The 20,132-nt window shown below is 46.0% G+C and overlaps 2 protein-coding genes and 1 pseudogene across 3 annotated transcripts; 1 reads left to right on the forward strand and 2 right to left on the reverse strand.

The window, feature by feature from the left end:
• Positions 1–5,910: 5,910 nt before the first annotated feature.
• LOC109762073 (putative disease resistance RPP13-like protein 1) lies at positions 5,911–10,507 on the reverse strand (annotated as a pseudogene).
• A 173-nt stretch (positions 10,508–10,680) lies between these two features.
• Positions 10,681–14,265, forward strand: LOC109762084 (uncharacterized). Its single transcript, XM_020320901.4, has 7 exons — positions 10,681–10,994; positions 11,084–11,174; positions 12,241–12,420; positions 12,513–12,704; positions 13,265–13,426; positions 13,507–13,661; positions 13,855–14,265. Exons 1-7 carry the CDS (start codon positions 10,939–10,941, stop codon positions 14,000–14,002), a joined length of 984 nt encoding a protein of 327 aa, XP_020176490.1. The 5' UTR covers positions 10,681–10,938; the 3' UTR covers positions 14,003–14,265.
• Positions 14,266–14,363: 98 nt separating this feature from the next.
• LOC109762063 (pentatricopeptide repeat-containing protein At3g49170, chloroplastic) lies at positions 14,364–19,385 on the reverse strand. Of its 2 annotated transcripts, XM_020320881.4 has the most exons (3): positions 16,725–19,383; positions 14,940–15,104; positions 14,364–14,657 (listed from the first exon to the last, which is right to left on the reverse strand). In XM_020320881.4, the coding sequence occupies exon 1, from the start codon at positions 19,308–19,310 to the stop codon at positions 16,809–16,811; it is 2,502 nt and encodes an 833-aa protein (XP_020176470.1). In that variant the 5' UTR covers positions 19,311–19,383; the 3' UTR covers positions 14,364–14,657; positions 14,940–15,104; positions 16,725–16,808. The 2 variants fall into 2 exon arrangements, with proteins under 2 accessions (XP_020176470.1, XP_020176469.1); XM_020320880.4 differs by lacking the exon at positions 14,940–15,104 and having other exon boundaries at positions 16,725–19,385.
• Between the last annotated feature and the right edge of the window lie 747 nt (positions 19,386–20,132).

A 20,132-nucleotide genomic window follows, 5' to 3' on the forward strand; every position in this document is an offset into this window, starting at 1 on the left:
AGTAAAAACAATTACAGGGCGATTGCATTGCATACAATAAAGCGACAACCATATGACTCCTGCCAGTTGACGATAACTTCGTTACAAAACATGATCATCTCATACAATAAAATTTAGCATCATGTCTTGACCATATCACATCACAACATGCCCTGCAAAAACAAGTTAGACGTCCTATACTTTGTTGTTGCAAGTTTTACGTGGCTGCAACGGGCTGAGCAAGAACCGTTCTTACCTACGCATCAAAACCACAACGATTTTTGTCAAGTATGTGTTGTTTTAACCTTCAACAAGGACCGGGCGTAGCCACACTCGATTCAACTAAAGTTGGAGAAACTGACACCCGCCAGACACCTGTGTGCGAAGCACGTCGGTAGAACCAGTCTCGCGTAAGCGTACGCGTAATGTCGGTCCGGGCCGCTTCATCCAACAATACCGCCGAATCAAAGTATGACATGCTGGTAAGCAGTATGACTATTATCGCCCACAACTCATTTGTGTTCTACTCGTGCATATAACATCTACGCATAAACCTGGCTCGGATGCCACTGTTGGGGAACGTAGTAATTTCAAAAAAAATCCTACGCACACGCAAGATTTATGTGATGCATAGCAACGAGCGGAGAGTGTTTGTCCATGTACCCTCGTATACCGTAAGCGGAAGCGTTATGACAACGCGGTTGATGTAGTCGTACGTCTTCACGATCCGACCGATCCTAGTACCGAAAGTACGGCACCTCCGCGATCTACACACGTTCGGCTCGGTGACGTCCCACGAACTCTCAATCTAGCTGAGTGTTGAGGGAGAGCTTCGTCAGCACGACGGCATGATGACGGTGATGATGAAGCTACCGGCGCAGGGCTTCGCCTAAGCACTACGACGATATGACTGAGGTGGATTATGGTGGAGGGGGGCACCGCACACGGCTAAGACAATGATCAACTTGTGTGTCTATGGAGTGCCCCCTCCCCCGTATATAAAGGAGTGGAGGAGCGGGAGGGCCGGCCCTCTCATGGCGCGCCCCAAGGGGAGTCCTACTCCCACCGGGAGTAGGATTCCCCCCTTTTTTCCAAGTAGGAGTAGGAGAGGAAGGAAGGAGGAGAGAGGGAGGAAGGAAAGGGGGGCCGCCCCCCTCCCAATTCGGATTGGGCTTGGGGGTGCCCCCTCCTCTCTCCCACTAAGGCCCAATAAGGCCCATACACTCCCCGGGGGGTTCCGGTAACCTCCCGGTACTCCGGTAAATGCCCGAACTCATCCGGAACCATTCCGATGTCCAAACATAGCCATCCAATATATCGATCTTTATGTCTCGACCATTTCGAGACTCCTCGTCATGTCCGTGATCACATCCGGGACTCCGAACAACCTTTGGTACATCAAAACACGTAAACTCATAATACCGATTGTCACAGAACGTTAAGCGTGCGGACCCTACGGGTTCGAGAACTATGTAGACATGACCGAGACTCATCTCCGGTCAATAACCAATAGCGGAACCTAGATGCTTATATTGGTTCCTACATATTCTACGAAGATCTTTATCGATCAAACCGCATAACAACATACGTTGTTCCCTTTGTCATCGGTATGTTACTTGCCCGAGGTTCGATCGTCGGTATCTCAATACCTAGTTCAATCTCGTTACCGGCAAGTCTCTTTACTCGTTCCGTAATGCATCATCCCGCAACTAACTCATTAGTTACATTGCTTGCAAGGCTTATAGTGATGTGCATTACCGAGAGGGCCCAGAGATACCTCTCCGACAATCGGAGTGACAAATCCTAATATCAATCTACGCCAACTCAACAAACACCATCGGAGACACCTGTAGAGCACCTTTATAATCACCCAGTTACGTTGTGATGTTTGGTAGCACACAAAGTGTTCCTCCGGTATTCGGGAGTTGCATAATCTCATAGTCATAGGAACATGTATAAGTCATGAAGAAAGCAATAGCAACATACTAAACGATCAAGTGCTAAGCTAACGGAATGGGTCAAGTCAATCACATCATTCTCTAATGATGTGATCCCGTTCATCAAATGACAACTCATGTCTATGGCTAGGAAACTTAACCATCTTTGATTAACGAGCTAGTCAAGTAGAGGCATACTAGTGACACTCTGTATGTCTATGTATTCACACATGTACTAAGTTTCTGGTTAATACAATTCTAGTGATATAAGAAAATATAAATAACAACTTTATTATTACCTCTAGGGCATATTTCCTTCAGTCTCCCACTTGCACTAGAGTCAATAATCTAGATTACACGGTAATGATTCTAACACCCATGGAGTCTTGGTGTTGATCATGTTTTGCTCGTGAGAGGGCTTAGTCAACGGGTCTGCAACATTCAGATCCGTATGTATCTTGCAAATCTCTATGTCTCCCTTCTTGACTTGATCGCGGATGGAATTGAAGCGTCTCTTGATGTGCTTGGTTCTCTTGTGAAATCCGGATTCCTTTGCCAAGGAAATTGCACCAGTATTGTCACAAAAGATTTTCATTGGACCCGATGCACTAGGTATGACACCTAGATCGGATATGAACTCCTTCATTCAGTACTCCTTAATTAGTGATTTCGGGATGAGGTGGATCGATCCTAGCGATCGTAGACGAAACGACAGCCCCAGCCCAGTACGTTTCGTAACTTCCGCTTCCTATTCGCTGGGCGCTTAGTTTTCCATCTCGCCTTCGCTTTGGACTGAATCGGCGGCTCGGCGGTGACGGCTTTGCAGGTTGCAGCGAGGCGACGAGCCGAAGCGGAACTGCAAGTGACTTTCGAGCGCCGGACTCCGCCGCGCCGGTGGCCGGCCAACACTGCCGTGGTGCCGCCTAACAGGAACAGAAGACCATCCCGTGTGGTGCCCTCCCTACGCTCTTCCTCTTTTCTCTAATTTTGATACAAATTACAAAGTTGTGTTAATATTTTAATAATATGTTTTGGAACGATTTTTTGTGTAGCCGTTGAAGTTCAGAAGTAGTCACAGATTCAAGAATTCACTAGTTGCTCGTCCTATCGTCCAAGTCCAGAATCAAGGTTCTATCTGATTCTAAGTTTCTATTTATCTATGCAAGGCACGAGCCTATATTTCACTACTTGCTCGTCCTATTGGTTTTAGTATTTTCAGTTGATACTTGAGAATTTTCTAAGCATTATATGAAATGACATAAATTTTAATTACATAATTAGGTGATTATGCTTGCGTTATTGTATGTTTTTTTAATGTTAGGGCCTCATTTTGCTTTTCGCACTGGGGCCCCGAATTCCTGGAGACTACTGTTGAGGCTAAGAAATAACGAATTTTAAGATTTGTTTTTTGGATTCGAAAATATCATCTTTATGGAATATTTTCAATATACCTTTTTAGGCAAAATTTCAAAATACCTTATTCACATCCTTTTTTTTCTTTACTTGCTCAACTTGCACACGTTTTTTTTTTTGAGAAATCTCGCCCACTTTATTGATTCGTAGCGATGTTCCATAGGTACAAGATTTGGGTCATGAACTTGGGCTCTCGTAATATGCATCTATTGCAAGATTTTCCGAAATCAATTAAGGAGTACTCGTTGCAAAGAACACTCCATCTTCCCAGGTCACGACAAGTGGCGCACATGCAGCGCGCCACTTGTCGCAACCTGGAAGTTTTCCCTTTTTTCGTAGATTCGTTTATTCAAAATGTTTTTATCTTTTAAACCATGCGTCGAAATCTCAAACCGTTTTTACCATTGGATTCCTCGCGTCGAGATCTTCAAAACTAGATCCCATGTTGATAGGTTTTGACGAACTTTTTTTTCACGAAAAAAACGGACGAAAAAACCAAACCGGGAGCACGGTTTTTCCCTTTCCGAAAGAGGCACGCCCGTGCCTCTCGTGAAAGCAAAACCGTGATTCTCGTGGAAATAAAAAAACAGAAAACCCGTTTTTTTCCCTCTCCGAAAGAGGCACGCCCGTGACTCTCACGAAAGCACAACCGTGCCTCTGGCAAAAGCAAAACCGTGACTCTCGCGAAAGAAAAAAAAAATAGAAAACGCGTATTTTTTTCCCTTTCCGAGAGGCACGGCCGTGACTCTCGCAAAAGCACAACCGTGCCTCTCGCGGAAGCAAAACCGTGACTCTCGTGAAAGAAAAAAAAAAACAGAAAACGCGTTTTGTTTTTTTCTTTCCGAGAGGCACGGCCGTGACTCTCACGAAAGCACAACCGTGCCTCTCGCGGAAGTAAAACCGTGACTCTCACAAAAGAAAAAAAATAGAAAACGCGTTTTTTTTTGTTTCCGAAAGGCACGGCCGTGACTCTCGCTAAAGCACAACCGTGCCTCTCGCGAAAAAAACGTGACTTTTCACGAAAGAAAAAAAAAGTAAACGCGTTTTTTCGCGCAAAATAATTTTTTTTTGGTCGAAACGCTAAGGAAGACCGAGGAAAAACAAAAACGTCGAAAAAACCCGGGAAAAAACCGTTTAAAAAGCCGAAAACGCGTGCGGAAAAATAAAAAAAAAACAAAATCTGAAGGGAGCGTCCAGAGCGCGACACGTGGCGAATGGCTGAGAGCGCGCCAAGTGGCGCTGATCGTTGCGAGGCTTCCGAAGGAGCGCTCGTTAACTAGTTACCCCCAAGATTTTCAATCCGAACAAACTATAGTAGGCCCAAAACAGGCCTACACATAAAACTCACCACCAGTCAGCTCATGGGCCAGGCAAAAACAAACAGACACACAAGCCCATACACATATGCTAGTTGCAAACGCGTGCTGGGGAGAGGAACGTCCATGCCTGAAAAACGATCCTCAAAAAAAAAAAGTCCATGCCTGAAAAACTGAAAAATCTGGGGGCGGCCGCTGCTCTGCCTCGTTTTTACGCCGCCGCCTCTGTGGGACAGCCGCTGCATCAGGTTCTCGCGGCGTCCTGCCGGGCTGTGGGGCTGCTTCTGCCGGTGCTGACGTTGCGGAGGGGCTGCCGGTGCCGCGTGCGCTCCTCCTCTTCGTTTTCCAACAGATTTCGTGGCTCCCTGCAGCCCTGGTGGCTGTACTGTATGTGGTGTTGGTGGATCGTGAGTTCCTGTGTTGCCCTTGTTCTAGGGTGGGTTGATTTTGCGCCGCCGGGTTGCTCGTCTTGCTTCGTGGCCGTTGGTATGTACTCCACCCATCAGCCAGAACAGGGCTCTGTACTCGACCCACACCTTCAAGATCTTGTTCAAGGAAGGTGGATGTGGTACCTTTGTGCCACTCCTCCTGAACCTGATCACATCAGTGCAGGCAGCACAGACTCCTGTCGACGACGTGATGCGCCATGCACGATCTGAAATCTCCCTGTTCCAACTATTCCCCTGTTGACTGTTGTGTTGTGGACTCACAGCTGCTTTGACGTTTACAGGTACGTCCATCCACACGATCCTGCCAAGATCTTCCTCCAGCAGCCCGCACCGGAATCCCAACTGAGGAGGAGAAACTACCACGGCCCCGCTGACAACGCGTACTGATGCTCTGGCCTGATTGCCAAGTGCATGTGCTTTCGACGAGCTATGTGGTGCTGGTGCACATGAGCAATATATCTATTTCGTGTCATTCCAGTGACTCTCACTGAAGAATGTGATGGAAGTATAGTAGTATGATGCTGTCAGACAATTGTGTGTTCCACTGTTGGATACTTGGATGCAATATAGACCTAAGGGAAACACGCAGGGGCTCAGTGTTGATCGTTTCACAGCATTATTACGGTGCACTGCAAACCAATCGGAAACAAATACATTTGGATGTCTAGCATCTCTTCTGCAATATTACAAACCAAGGGAAACACGCAGGGGCTCAGTGATGATGGTTTCACAGCATTATTACAGACATAGTCGCACGTTATCAAGAGCCATATATGGCCCAGATGGAGGGAAGTGTGCATCATCTGCATATAGTCCTACATAATCAAATTTTGCACTCCATATATAGCTGATGACACACTGACTGCAGCAGCACCACTTCACTCGCAAAATCAGTGACATACAAATGGACCAAGTATAATCGCGGGCAGGTTTAAGGATCACACTTCAGGCTTGAGGGGAATTCGGGAGGGAGAGAAAAGTGGTCCGAGAGAGGGGATTTGAGTGAGCTGGGTATGTCGGAGTCCTACATGGTGAAGGTCTGAACTCGCGCAAACCTCTCCCCATTTTGTGACCGGTTTGCGGGAATTCGGACACGGACCCGTCCGCGGACATTTGCAGCACCGCGTTGGATTGCAAAACGCATCCGGACGCCTCGGTTCGGACGTTTGCGGGTGATTTGAGGGACGGCGTTGGAGATACCCTTAGGCACTGATGGTGAAGAGCCGGCATCTACTTGGGCTCTCGTCTCCACCCTCCGGTCTGTTGTTTAATAGTACAACAAATAGATTAAGAAACGATCATAACATGTCTTGACATGGAAGCTACGGTGATCTTATGCAAACACACAAAATGATATCATTGTGAGAGTCACTTGATTTACCTTCAACATATGCATCAGGAACGTGCTGGAGCTTTTCCCAATTGGGATCTCCAACTGTTCTGCACATACTCATGAGCATCTCATTGCATCTATTCATTGTCAAGCGCTGAAGAGCATGCGCCAACGTTGGAAGCGATTGAATATTCGTGCAGCCCGCGAGGCTCAGGCTCTTCAGTGACATCAGGTGCTCCAAGTAATCTGGCAAGGAATCCCAGCTGCACCCGCTGATAACGAGTGAACGGAGGTGAGTGCAAAACCCAAGAAGCTCAGGACCAGGCTCTGGGCTGCAATCGTAGAGGCTGAGATTGTTCAGATACTTTGGGCCACCATTGTGGTTACCCATCATCCAACTTGGGTATCTCAAACCTCGCTAAAAGTAGAGCTCCAGTGATTCGAGATGCTCCGGCGGGCAGAGACCCTCTAGCACCTCTGTCTGAACTTCCTGTTTTTCTAATTCCTCAACTGTATCTTTTTTATTCCACCACAATTCTACTGTTCTGAGCCGTTTTTTATCGGCGAGACTGGCTTCAAGAGCTTCCTTCTGGCTTTCAACTCTTCCAAGGCCCCAGATACTCAGTTTGCCACGAAGCTGGTTTAGGTCGCTGAGTTCCTTTAACTCGTACCCTTGATCCTTTCGTACTTCGAATGTTTGCAGCGTTCGAAGTAATGTCAGCCTGCCAATGCTTGGAATTCTCCGAAATGGCATTCAGATTATATGGCGCAAGTTGGTGAGGCTAAACATATCTTCACAAGAGTTAAACACCAAATCACGAATAAGACCAAAATCTAGAACCTCCATGTGGTAAAGCTTGGTCAAAGTGCCTGGTAAAACCAGCGTGTTGACTGTATAATATGTGCTCATAAAAGCAAGATACCGTAGATGCCTTAGCTGACCAATAGATTCTGGGACTGACAATGTACCTTGACCATTGTAGACAGGTACGATAAGCACCCGCAACTTCCTTAGTCTCACAAACAGACTCTCCAGGACTTTCTCCTCGACTGGGTTTTTAATTTCTACACTATCAATGATGAGAGTGCGCAGGTTGTCCAATTTACATATCTTGTCAATAATCAATGCTGAATCATAGGTCTGAACAAAAAGATGGTGAACTTCTGGGGGAACTTCTTCACACATTGTCCAGCTTTCTCCTGTCCGTTTCCATCCATTCTCGATTCTGAAACAATCACTTCCAGCGACCTTATCCGCTAAATCAAGCAACAGATCATGAACTATATAAGTGTCCATTTGACCGGAGTACTTCTTTACTTCAGGTTGCAGAAATGAGGCTGACACTAGTTCATCAAAGTATTCATGGCAAACATCTTCCGTATCCTTCCGTTCATTGCCACTTCTAGCAAACCCTTCTGCTGCCCAGAACCTAACTAACTCATCTCGTTGGAAGTTACGTCTTCGACAGAAGATACTGCAGTAAGCAAAGCATTGTCTGACCTGTACATCAAGATTTAGGTAGCTCCACCATAGAGCTCCCATCGTGTCATCCAAATGGTCCGCGTCTTGGGAATTTCTCCAGGACTCAATGTTTGGCCTTATATGTAGCTGCCCTCCAACAATTTTGGCCGCTAGAGGTGATCCCTTCAGCTTTTTTACAATGTCAGTCCCAATTTCTTCAAGTATTCTTCGAACATGATCATCAACACTTACGTTGTGAAATGCATAATGCTTGAACAATTTCAGGAAGACATCTTCATCTAGGACTGACATGGAAATACATCTCTGCTCTGTAGCACCCAGAGCTATCAATGCATCTCTAGTTTGACTAGTCACCAGGATCTTGCTTCCTGCCTTTCCAGCGCTCAGCGGTGAAAGTATCTGTTGCAGCTTCTCATACTGCCTCACATCTCTATTATTGTACCAAACATCATCTAGTACCAAGAGGAATCGTTTTCCATGCAGTTCCTTCTCCAAATTAGTTCGTAAAGTGTCACGATTATTGAACTGAAGGCACGGAGTCCTGGTAGTGGCCTCAGACATCTGCATGTAAATGTTATCCACACTAAAATCCTGAGAAACGTGAACCCACATAACAAGGTTGAAATGACCATTCTTTTCCTCACGGGCACAAACAAGTTGTGCAAGGGTTGATTTTCCAGAACCACTGATGCCATGAATGCCAATTATGGAATAACATTGAGAACTATTGGTGTCCGGTTGAGCATATTTTTCCTTACCATGAAGCATTGCTACTATGTCATCACAGTCTTTATCGCGTCCGATTACCACAGATGGAGGTTTCGCAGTAGTGACTGCACCTCGTGAGTTGGCAGTAACAGAATCCCTCAAATTAGTGTTACTTCTGTTTGGCAAGTTCATCTGTTCAAAAAATCCACATGCATCATTTATGACCTTTTCTATTTTCTCCAGGCTCTGCTTCAACTCATTTTTTGACATGCCACGGTCCTGCAAAACAAGATAGCAAGAGGAAATCGAGGAATGAGAAATCATTTCTAAGGAAGTTCAATTCACAGTTTGATTTGCAAAAAAGAAGTAGTTGGATCACATCTACTTGTTCGTTGCATCCTTTATTTTATTTTTTCTCCTCGCGATTATGCTAGCATGATTGTGTTCCAAATAGAGGAGATAGATTCTCATTAAGAACTTATAGTTGTGATCCAAGTACATTCAGAGAAGAACAAACGTTTCACTATTTATCGATGACATCAAGACTAATGTGTAGGGGCCATCATAGATTTCCTTGGAACAAGGATACCTGTGCTAGTGATTGCTACGGTGTATAGGAAGATTTTTGTACCGAAGCAAGTTTGTTTCGTCGCTTTTGGTAGGAAAGGATATGGTTGCTAAGTTGTAAAGCCAGTGTGCCCCAAACCAGAAAATCAAGGGTAGGATGATATTCTCCATTTGCAATTCCAACATCTTTTCATGCAGGGCTCCTTCGATTTGAAGGAATTTCATGGATTTTTAGAGTATTTAGATCCTTAGGAATTTTTCCTATGATGGTCGTTTGATTCGTAGGATTGCAATTCTTAGGAAATTTTCCATAGGATTCATTGTACTTCATTTGGGGGGAATTTTTCATTCACACAAACCTCTTGGTATAATTCATTTATTTTCCTTGTGCTATCAAACAATCTTTCATCCAAATTCCTATAGTTTCGTGATCCTGTAGAATATAAGAGGACATGCCACTCCATTCCTAGGTTTTTTCCTATTTCTGCATTTTGAGAATGCACATTTTTGCACAAAAAGTTTTTATGTCTGAGAGAAAATACAAATACATAGAGGCAGGAAAGAACCTGATCTTTCAGGGGATTGAACTTTTTCATGGCAGACATCAAGAGCTTCTTCACGCGATCTTTGTTCCGTCGAGGCGCGGCCACCTCTGACTTGAGATTGTCATCTTGTATCTTTTTCTTGAGACGGTAATACTCAACATCATCCAAGATGTCCTCTGCTTCGTAGAAAGCAGACTTAAGATCGTCGAACAGCTGCTCCAGTCGAGGCCTGTAAGGGCTCTCCTCAACTACTTCCATCACACGCTGTAGCAGCAAAATCTTTGGGTCCAGTTCCTTGAGCTTCCCCGAAGCATCCAAGTTGAGGACGGAGGAGGCCTTCTTGTAAAGCTCAGAGATGATGGGCGAGGCGACCCACCCAGCGGCCTTCATGGCCCACCCAACAGCGACAGCAGCGGACACCGGATCCGCCATTAGAAGCCGCAAGTCGCCGGGCGATTTGCTGGAGAGTATGCCGACACGAGAGTGAATCCACATGGAGCTCAAAAAAGCAAGCGTAGCGCAGATGGGGTTGATCTAGCGGCTGGGTGTGGGGGTAAATTACCTTGGCCGAAAGCGGTGAGGGTGAGGTCAAATCCGGCGGCTGAAGGTCCGGAGATGGTGGAAGGTGCTCGGCTGATGGCGGTCGATTCCGTGTGACCAGGAGGTCGGGGACGGCGTTCAGCGGCTGGAGGCGGTCGGCATGTCTAGGTTTCCGGCAGCGGAGCGGTGACCGGAAATGGAATGGCCGAGACCATAGCGCCCGCTGCTGCACGTGTGGGGCCGGCGAGAGTGAAGGGAAAGTTTTTCCAACTCTCCAACGGGAAATACCCAATGGTTCCTGGTTGGGTATGCACCCTATATGGGGATTTTTTTTAATATAGGTCGCGATAAATGACGTATGCGCAGCGCGGCTGAGAGGCTCTTTTGCATCGGCTGGGCCAGGCCACACAGGACACCAAACGGGCTGGTTTTTGCACGCCCGATGCGAGCCAGGGAAACAAACACGCCCCTAGGGTTTTTCTTTTTCCTGTGCACAACCAAACCCGGCGGCGCCCTCCTCCGGCCCTCCCCACTCCCCCCACTGCCATCCGGCGCCCTCCTCCGCAGCGCCACCGCCCCGGCGCCCGGCGGCTCGTTTGCTCGCGCGGCCGCCCCTTACCGGCGACCCCCCTGGACTCTCCCCGTCTCGGGCAGGCAGAGAAACGGCGATGACGGCCGCCGTCGCCGGAGCGGACGACGAGAGGAAAGCGCAGGCCCTCGTGCGGTAATCCCCCCTCGCTTCCCGCAGAATCGCTCGCCCGGAAAATACCAAGGAGGGTTCACACGGGTTTGGTTTTGTTCATTCATTAACAGGGATGACGCGCCCAAGCTGCTCGCCGCTCTCAAGGAAATGAAGGACGGGCTCGACCTCGTCAGGTCCAAGGTCGAGTCGCTCACCCGCAAGGTACCCCCGCTTTCCCCCCTCGCGGGCTCCCCGTCTCGCGCTATGATTGTGATGATTACGCCCGTGTTTAGCCGCCGGAATTTGGATGTGATTCTGGTTAAGCTTTTGGGGGTCTTGTTTAGGAAGAACCTAAACGTGGGCATTTAGTTAATCCCGCTTCCAAACATCAGCCTGCAAACATGGAAGCCTGTTAGTAGGCAGGAAGAAGGAGCAACGGGGCTGGAAAAATAAAACTACTCTATCTGATCCATGATACCTTAGTTCAAAACTGCAGCACTTATTTTGGATCGGAGGGAGTACTGATTAAACAACACCAGTAGTTAGTCTCTAACTTGCCATAGTTCCCACCATCTCCAAGCCGAAGCACAATATCAATCCAATGAAGCCTAAAAAACATCTCAATCAACACCTCTAATCAAGCAAGCCCTGTTGATTGAGAAAACCGGAGAATAGAAGGGGGCAACAGAAATACAGAACAGAGGGCATGGTGCACACTTTCAATCTCAGTTGTTGGCCTTTGGCAGATTCTGCTGCTTCTGGTCTGAAAATTAGTAACATTTTCAGGTCAGATGAGATCAAAATCTGGCTGTAAACAATCTTTAGTTTAGAAAACCTAGAAAAGGACCAGTCTGGAGAGCTGTATGCCCAAACAGAGGTGCAAGGAAGCTACCACCTATTCCAGCTGAGACAATATTTAGCATTTTGTTGCCCCAGCTTGCATTTGAAGAAGTAGCGGTGATTAATCTTTACTGTTTCTGCTATATTTGCCAAGTTAAGAGATTTGTTTCAAAAATTACCCATGAACCACTTTTAGAAGTTTCTGGAAACTGCTTGATTTTATCTCTAATAGCCCAGACTTCAGGAACCACATTCACCCCATCACTGTTTATGACTGCATCTCTTGGAGTCCTTAGAGCCACATAATCACTGATCTGTTCTCTGTACTATTTACCTGACAAGCAAATCAATCAAGTCAACTTTGACATGTCTTCCATCCATTCCTGATGTTAGCTTTTTGGTGGGTGGCAAAAACTGACAATTCTGTTCAATTTTCTGTGTGGTGTAGGTTAGGAAAAACCAGCTGCCGACAGGCGATGGCATTGGGTACCTGGAGGCCAAGCACCACCTGCTGCTGAGCTACTGCCAGGACCTCGTCTACTACCTACTACGCAAGGCCAAGGGACTGTCCGTCGATGGCCACCCCGTTGTGCGCAGCCTTGTCGAGATCAGGCTGTTTCTTGAGAAGGTGTGTGTGTCCTTAAGTGTTGATTGTTAAGCTGCCAGTCTCCATTTATGCAGCTGTCTAATAGTATATGGTGTTTGTTTTCTGTGTGCTAGATTCGCCCAATAGACAAGAAGATGGAGTACCAGATCCAGAAGCTCACCAATGCTGCAGATGGTGCGGCTGCCCAGGATAAGGTGCCAGATGATGAGGTCAATGTCAAGGGCAGGCAACAAGGCGAGGACGACCTGTTGGGGTACCGGCCAAACCCGGATATGATGGATCCCAAAATTGTTTCTGAAGGACAGGTGAAATTCTCACTAACTAATGTTTTCCCTTATATGTGTTAAGGTGATAATGTTTGACTGTTCGTCACTCTGTTCACGCTCACACACACACACACACACACCTATCAGTTACCATCAAAATTTGTGCATTGAATTTAGCAGCTTCTTTAGCCCAAACATCAATCAATAAATCTTTTTTTTATGACATCAAATCTATCCATCCTTACCGAGCTGTTTTCTGTACATAATATAGTTGTCAGTTGGATGAGAAATCGATATTTCCAGTGCAGTGTCTTGCAGAATCAAATTATGTTGCTACCTAACAACTTCTGATGAATTTGGGATTACACTGTAACTTGGTTTATGTGCCTGGTTTTAAGTGAACTGTATCATAGCTTATATTGTTGCTTTTGTGGATACTGCTACCCGTTGCTTAAATGCTGCCATATTCTAACTGCACTATTCCTGTTAATGACGTGAATATAGGTCACTCTGTTTTATATCAGTAATGATGATTTCGTGACTAGAGTTCAATTTACACAGATTTGTTGTGTCTGATGTGTGTAGCTGTTTGACTTCAGGGCAAAGATGGTATCTACGTTCCTCCGAGAATTGGGCCAGCTGCCATGGATGATAGTCATAGTAAAGACGCTGTAAGGAAAGAGAAAAGATTATTGCGTATGGCAACAGAGAATCCTTACTTCAAGGAGATGATTGATGATGCTGCTGATAGACCTGAAGAGGTTTGTATATTGTGTCTTTTTGTATAGTTGGCTACACTAAGCTACATCGAGGTGACTAAGTTTTCTGGGCAATCTTGCAGTGGAAGGAAACAGCGGGTGACGAAAGCAAAGAATTTATGGCCTACATGCGGCAGAGAGAGAAGCAAGAGAAGGCGGAAGAGGAGCTGTTCACCCGAGCTCCCGTCACCAAACGTGAAAAGTACATGGAGAAGCAGATGAAAAAGCAGCTTCATGGGTATGCTATTCCATCGTTCTACAGAGTTTATGGATTTTCTCTTGTGGTGCAGGCTTCTTCCCCCTTATAAAGTGAACCCGCCAGCCACATGAGTTTAATGAAGATAGCTTTGGGCACATTTAGCTGAGCTTGCCCTTTTAAGATCTTTTGCTTTTCCTAACCGACTTATGAACTGGCATGTTTCTGTGTACAGATTACAAGGCCTGACCGACGGATTCGACCTCGGGATGAACACGCTGCTCGATGGCGAGAAGGAAGACGACGGTGGTTCCAGCGAGCCGCGTAGACAGAGCGCGGGGCGGAGAAAACACCAGAAAGGAGGCAAGAGGAAGCGGCATTAATTCAGACCTGACAATGACAGTCCTCTGAAATTTTGCCGTGTTCTCAATCCAAACAAGAGATTTTGGTACCACTAGAAACTGAACCAATTGTGCACCGTAGGAACAGAGATGAATTTTGCCTAGAAGCAGCAGTTTTGTCCTTGAGACGATTGCCGCTTGTTTATCCTCAGCTGTTTGCCTGTGTTTTCCGGTTCTGACTCCTTTGAATCTGTTATATGTGTATGAAAAGATGTTCTGTTGAGTATGAGAGTATGATCAGAGAACTGCGAAAGTGCACGGTGGTTGCCGATTCCAACATCGATCTCCACGTACAATTAGTCTGGCCTTAATCCTGATCACTATTGCCAAAATCCACCATCTGTTGGATGTTCCATTTTTCATATTGAAAAAAAGAAAACATGTTGACACTCTATAGCAGTACAAAATTTAAACAGCACAATGCCCACATACCCATATACTCCACATAACACATACTCCATTACAGGCAACCTGGTCGACCATTACACAATTTGAGCAACACATACTCAATTACATAATTTCTCATGTCTTCAAGATGCTACAAACATCAATCTGGCCCTTTCTTCAAGAAGTAGGGGTGGATATTTCCTGCCTAGATTGAACAGTCAGAAGGTCCATCGGCTGATGTTGAAGCTCCCTAAAACAAAGTAAATTTGCAGCAGGTTATGTAAGAACTAAACTGAACTACACCCTCTGTAAACTAATATAAGAGCATTTAGATCACTAAAGTAGTGATCTAAATGCTCTTATATTAGTTTACGGAGGGAGTACTAAATTTGCAATTGCACAGAACTGAAGATGGCTGCTATATAGGTTAGTGCGAGATAACAGCAGAGCGACATCTTAACAATGGCAAAGCCAAGGGACATGCTGCCACTGCTAGGAGGAAGGGAACAATAAAAGTTGGATAGATTGAAACCTGGAAGAAACGCCAGAACTGATCGCCCTTTCCAGCATAGACCGTTTGATTTGTAGATTAATTTTTCTTTATGTCCGGTGGCAAGGCATGAGTACATGGTGGCGTGGCATGCTACTCTTTTTGAATCCTTCCATCAAAACTTCGTTACTTTGAACACTGCCAAATCTGGAGTATCGATGTTAATATTGCATTTTCTAAAGCGCAGCGGATAGAGGTGGTGCTGACGGGGCTTCCCCCACTCCAAACTATATTCAAAAGGTTGATGCGGGTAACAAGGGTAATAACAATATCATTGTTTTAGTACCTATTTATCATCAGTATCAAGGGTAAGACTCCAAATGTGTAACCTTTTGTTCCCAACAAGATAGGAACACATCAGAGATTCTTTAGAGTTGAAGAGGACGACATCCAGAGCTACAATAATTGTAGCGAGGCAACCAGGAACTAGCCAGCATTCAACTAGTATCTTTGTAAGTCTAAATCTAGAGGATGCACCACTGTCAGATGAAGCTATACCTCGCCCTTGGCTGGCATCCTCTCGAGCAGTCAAATATCAATACCTAAAAAGTGATTTCTTGTCTGACCCCGCATTGCATGTCCCGTGTTCCGCCTCAAATTTGACACATCTTGTTTTTTGTGGGATTTGTGCCCCCCTGCCCAGCTACATGTGTTGGATTTAAGTGGCTGCTGGATCTTAACAGGAGATGCCATCTCAACATTTCGTAGGCATCACCTGGTGATAGAGGTGAGACATGAACTAATGCAGGAACTTGAACCAAATCGTGGTGGTACTTCACAAGTTGACAAGTCTAGGAAACTTCCATGGGCAAAACCAAAAGCTGTTAATGGCTTGTCTGACTGACTCTAGCAGCCTAGCAGGCATCCTTCTAGTATCTTCTTCGTAGGTAAGGATGCTGTGACTTCACACTGCTTTATTCTCTTTCAGTCAGAAGGAGTATAATCTCAGTGAGCTAAGTTTGCCTTTTGTTTGATTTAAATAGATGAAAGGATAAAATACAGCAGGGACGAATTGATGGAGATCCAAGACTTCAGTGTTACATGGTGTGTGGCTTCCACCAGAACTGCGAAGGATGGAACGAGACAAGTTATGGTTTACTTTTCTCGTGCACTTCAGCCTGGGCATTTGATTAGGTAGTGCAGCTATTTTGACTCTCACTGCATACTGCAAACTGCCTGACAGTGGTGATATGAAGAATTAGCTTGTACAGTATGATCCATATACTCTTGTGATACTGAAGTATGTATTCAGTCAGCTTGTCTGTTTTAACAGAAGGCTTTTGTATTATGTTGTCAGATGTGACCATGGGTTCAAACGGTTGATGCTTCCTGATCTAGGATGATTTTTGTCTTCACCATGTGTATGTATTTGCCATTTTGATCACCCTCAACCTTATGAGCAGCACATGGTAACCCAAGGAGAGTCCATGAGATGCAGCATTTTCCATGTAAACATTGTTCCTGGATGTGTACTAAATGGGTCAATTTGTTCCTTCCTGGGTGGAAAACAACTAAGTTCACTCCCCCTACTGGGAATTAAATGGATGTATTTATTCTTCTAACCAGCTAGCAGCTAAGGACTTCCGGAAGTAATCCAAGTATGCCCCAAAAGATAAGAAACATGCTGCTAGTCAAGTTTGTATTGTTCATGTAACTGTACATACTCTATAACTTTATGGTAGACTGACTATACAGAAACAACATCTAATCCTTTGCAAAATCAATGGTTTAGAAAAGCTAAAAAAATGAACATCAGTCAGTATTTACCAGCAAAAAGGCCACGCTGAGCAAGAAATCTCTAGGGTTTCTTAAGCAAAAAACCAAACCGGCTCATCAATCGCCATTCACAGCTCACCAGTACTCCCTGCATGAGCATTTCCCATCTTTCATCCTATGGAACCTGTTGCTATCTCTCAATATTACCTCCCTTCCAGTGGATTTAGAGATATACTTGATTGCAGAATGGCAATCTGCGCACACACGGAGATTCTTAAAGATCCTTATTGGTTTTGTTGGCGATGTAGTAATCAAACCAAATGCCACAGCAATCTTCTCGCTGTGCTGGAGCAGACACTCCTCCTTGAGCTCATCCGACATGTCATGGAGCACGATGCTTGTGTCTGGTACGTAGCCAATGTCTTTAATTTCTCTGATCAACGCAGACAACTTTGCATAGATCTCTTGTGCTTGCGGATGGCCGGTGTCACCAGCTCTGAACTCGTGAATTGTGTTTCCAACATGCATCCAACTCAAGCCAGTTTCTTTACTCAAGTTCTTGTGTCTCATCAGACTCCTTATTCTTGCAACTTCATCCCATAAACCACCATGGGCATACAAGTTTGAGAGAAGGACATATGGAGCTGGATCTCGCGGCTCGAGATCTATGACATGATTCGCTGCAATTTTACCAATCTCAATATTATCGTAAGTCCTACAAGCACCGAGGAGAGTCTTCCAAATCAATGCATCCGCTTTACAGGGCATTTCATTAATGAAATCCAGGGCTTCTTGAACAAGACCTGATCGTGCAAGAAGATCCACCATGCAAGAATAATGTTCCATCCTCGGTACGAGTCCGTGATCCTTCTGCATTGATCTGAAGTACTCCTTTCCTTCTTTCACTAGACCAACATGGCTACAGGCAGATAACACAGCAATGTATGTGACATCATTTGGTTTGACACCGGATAAGATCATGTCATGAAACAATGACAACGCTCGTTCCGCGTGCCCATGCTTGGCTAAGCCACTGATTACTGAAGTCCATGAAATCACATTATGGTCGTCCATTTCATCAAATGCTCGACAAGCATCATCCAAATATCCACACCTAGAATACATGGAAACAAGGGAATTGCTTATACCTTTATCAGACTCAAAGCCTGCTTTGATTGAAAGCGCATGCAGTTGCTGACCCTTGGTTGGCAACCCTACAGTGGTAGCAGCACTAAGCAGACTAGCAAATGTGAAGGTGCTGACTCCGACGCCCATGCTCTCAATCTGAGAACTCCAAGAGGCATTGCTGCTCTCAGTTCCACCAATATCAGAACTGGTGGAAAGTATGTTGCTTTCATAAAGCTGGTCGAACACCTTTCTAGCCTCCTCCATGCAACCAGATTCAGCATACATGCTGACCAGAGCATTCCCAACAACGTTTACATTCCCTATGCTGGTTTTCATGACACGGGCATGAATCTGTCTGCCTGAATCTTGATCAGAAAGGTTTGCACAGGCTTTAAGAAGACTAGAATATGTGATGTGGTTTGGTTCGATGCTCTCATTTAACATTTCGCAGAGGAGTTCTATTGCACTGTTTTCCTGTGCTCCACATTGCACGTATCCTGATATCAGTGCTGTCCATGACATGACGTTATGTGTGGGCATTCGTTTGAAGACTTTCCTTGCACATTCCATGGACTGTTCCATTTGCAATTTTGTGTACATGTCCACAAGTCCACAGCTCACACAAGTATCAGAAACCAGCCCCAGCCGTAGTACTAGAGAATGCAGTTGCTGCCCGAATCTGAGTGATCCCTGCTCTGCGCATGCCGAAATCATGCTGCTCATGGTGTATCCGTCGGGCTCAAAACCATCTTCTAGCATGCCAAGAAATAACTCAACCGCCTTGCCTGCACACCCGCCTTGCACATACCGTGTAATCATCAGCGTCCAGACGACCACTGTCCTCTCAACCAACCCATCAAACACCTTCCGTGCTGCCACCAGGTCCCCGTTCCTGGCGAACATATCAATCAAGGCGCAGCCCACCGACACGTCGGTGCCCCAGAACCCCGTCTTGAGCACAAAACCAAGGACCGCGCCGCCAGACAGGCGAAAGAGCTCCCCCGGAAAGCAGGCACGAGCCGCGGCGCAGAGCGTGAACGCGTTGGGCCGGAGCCCCGACTCGAGCATCTCGCCGAGGAGGAGCAGGGCCTCCTGCTCCGCGCCGTTTCGCGCGAGGCAGAAGGCCATTGCCGTCCAGGACACGAGGTCCCGCAGGCCGCGCATTCCGTCGAACACCCTGCGCGCGGCGCTCACGTGGCCGCACTTGGAGTACATGGTGAGGAGTGAGTTGGCGACCAAGGCGTCGGTGTCGAGGATCTCGGTGCCGAGGAGGCGGCGGTGGAGCGCGCGGCCGAGGCGGAGGTCGCCGGCGCGCGCGGCGGCGGCGAGGAGCGACGCCGCGGCGGAGGCGGAGGGGTTTTCGGACGAGAGCGCCTGCAAGTTTGGTATCCGTGGGTTGAAGTGGCGATGCGGGGTCTGGAATGGAGGTGACGACGGTGGGAGCCCGGGGGGAAGGCCGGCGAGGGTTGAAGCCATGGCAGCACCGGCGGGAAGGGAGGGAGAGGGCATCGACGTTGATGCCGGCCGTTGGGCAACTGACAGCCGTCCCGCTCTCGGATAAGCCGAGAAATGGACTGCGGCGTCGCGTCTTTCTCTTCTTCTTTTTTTTAAGGTCCCAAAGGACCCCCAAAACTTTAGATTTTTTACTTTTTGATGAGAAACGACCCCAAAACTTTAGATAGGAGTATGCTCGTGCGTTGCAAACGAGGTGACATAATTCAGCCTTTAAACGAAAATAATATTAGTGTAAATGCTGAAATTGTTCACCCAACCTTGTTTACTTATTTTCTCGTTCCACAGTACAAACCTTTTGTTTATGCCAACCGAGATATCTTTATTTATTGTTTTTGTTTCGCAGACAACAATCCCTTTTATTTATACCGCAACACAGTTTCTTTTTATTCATGCCAATGAGTGGACATTGTTTACTTTTCATTTCATGGACCAAAATTCCTTTTTATTTATATAATCGTGGTTTTTCGTTTCGCATACTACAGTCTGTTGCAAATAGGGATTTTTCGTTTCACAACCCACAATTCCCTTTATTTATGTCAACCGAGACATTTCGTTCCGCAGTCCACAATTCCCTTTATTTATGCCAACTGGGGTTTTTCATTTCGCAACCCACAATCCCTTTTGTTTATGCCACTGGGGATATTTTCTTCACAGTCCACAATTTTATTTATTTATTATGCCAACTGGATGATTTATTTCTTTCCTGCCCACAACTCACCGTCCATTAGTTGATTCTCAGGCTACTTGTTAATTCTTGTACTCTTGAGCATATATAAATTGGTGAAATTAGGTGTAAAGAAGTTAGGTGGGACTTGT

The sequence above is a fragment of the Aegilops tauschii genome, chromosome 5 (assembly GCF_002575655.3).
Source record: "Aegilops tauschii subsp. strangulata cultivar AL8/78 chromosome 5, Aet v6.0, whole genome shotgun sequence".
In the NCBI taxonomy this organism is placed as follows: domain Eukaryota; kingdom Viridiplantae; phylum Streptophyta; class Magnoliopsida; order Poales; family Poaceae; genus Aegilops; species Aegilops tauschii.

Excerpts from the sequence above, each read along its gene's own strand:
- LOC109762084 (XM_020320901.4), top strand. The coding sequence starts at position 10,939 with ATGACGGCCGCCGTCGCCGGAGCGGACGACGAGAGGAAAGCGCAGGCC. Across the intron at positions 10,995-11,083 it reads AAAGCGCAGGCCCTCGTGCG|GGATGACGCGCCCAAGCTGC; the intron begins GTAATCCCCCCT and ends ATTCATTAACAG. Across the intron at positions 13,427-13,506 it reads CTGCTGATAGACCTGAAGAG|TGGAAGGAAACAGCGGGTGA; the intron begins GTTTGTATATTG and ends GCAATCTTGCAG.
- LOC109762063 (XM_020320880.4), bottom strand. The coding sequence starts at position 19,310 with ATGCCCTCTCCCTCCCTTCCCGCCGGTGCTGCCATGGCTTCAACCCTC.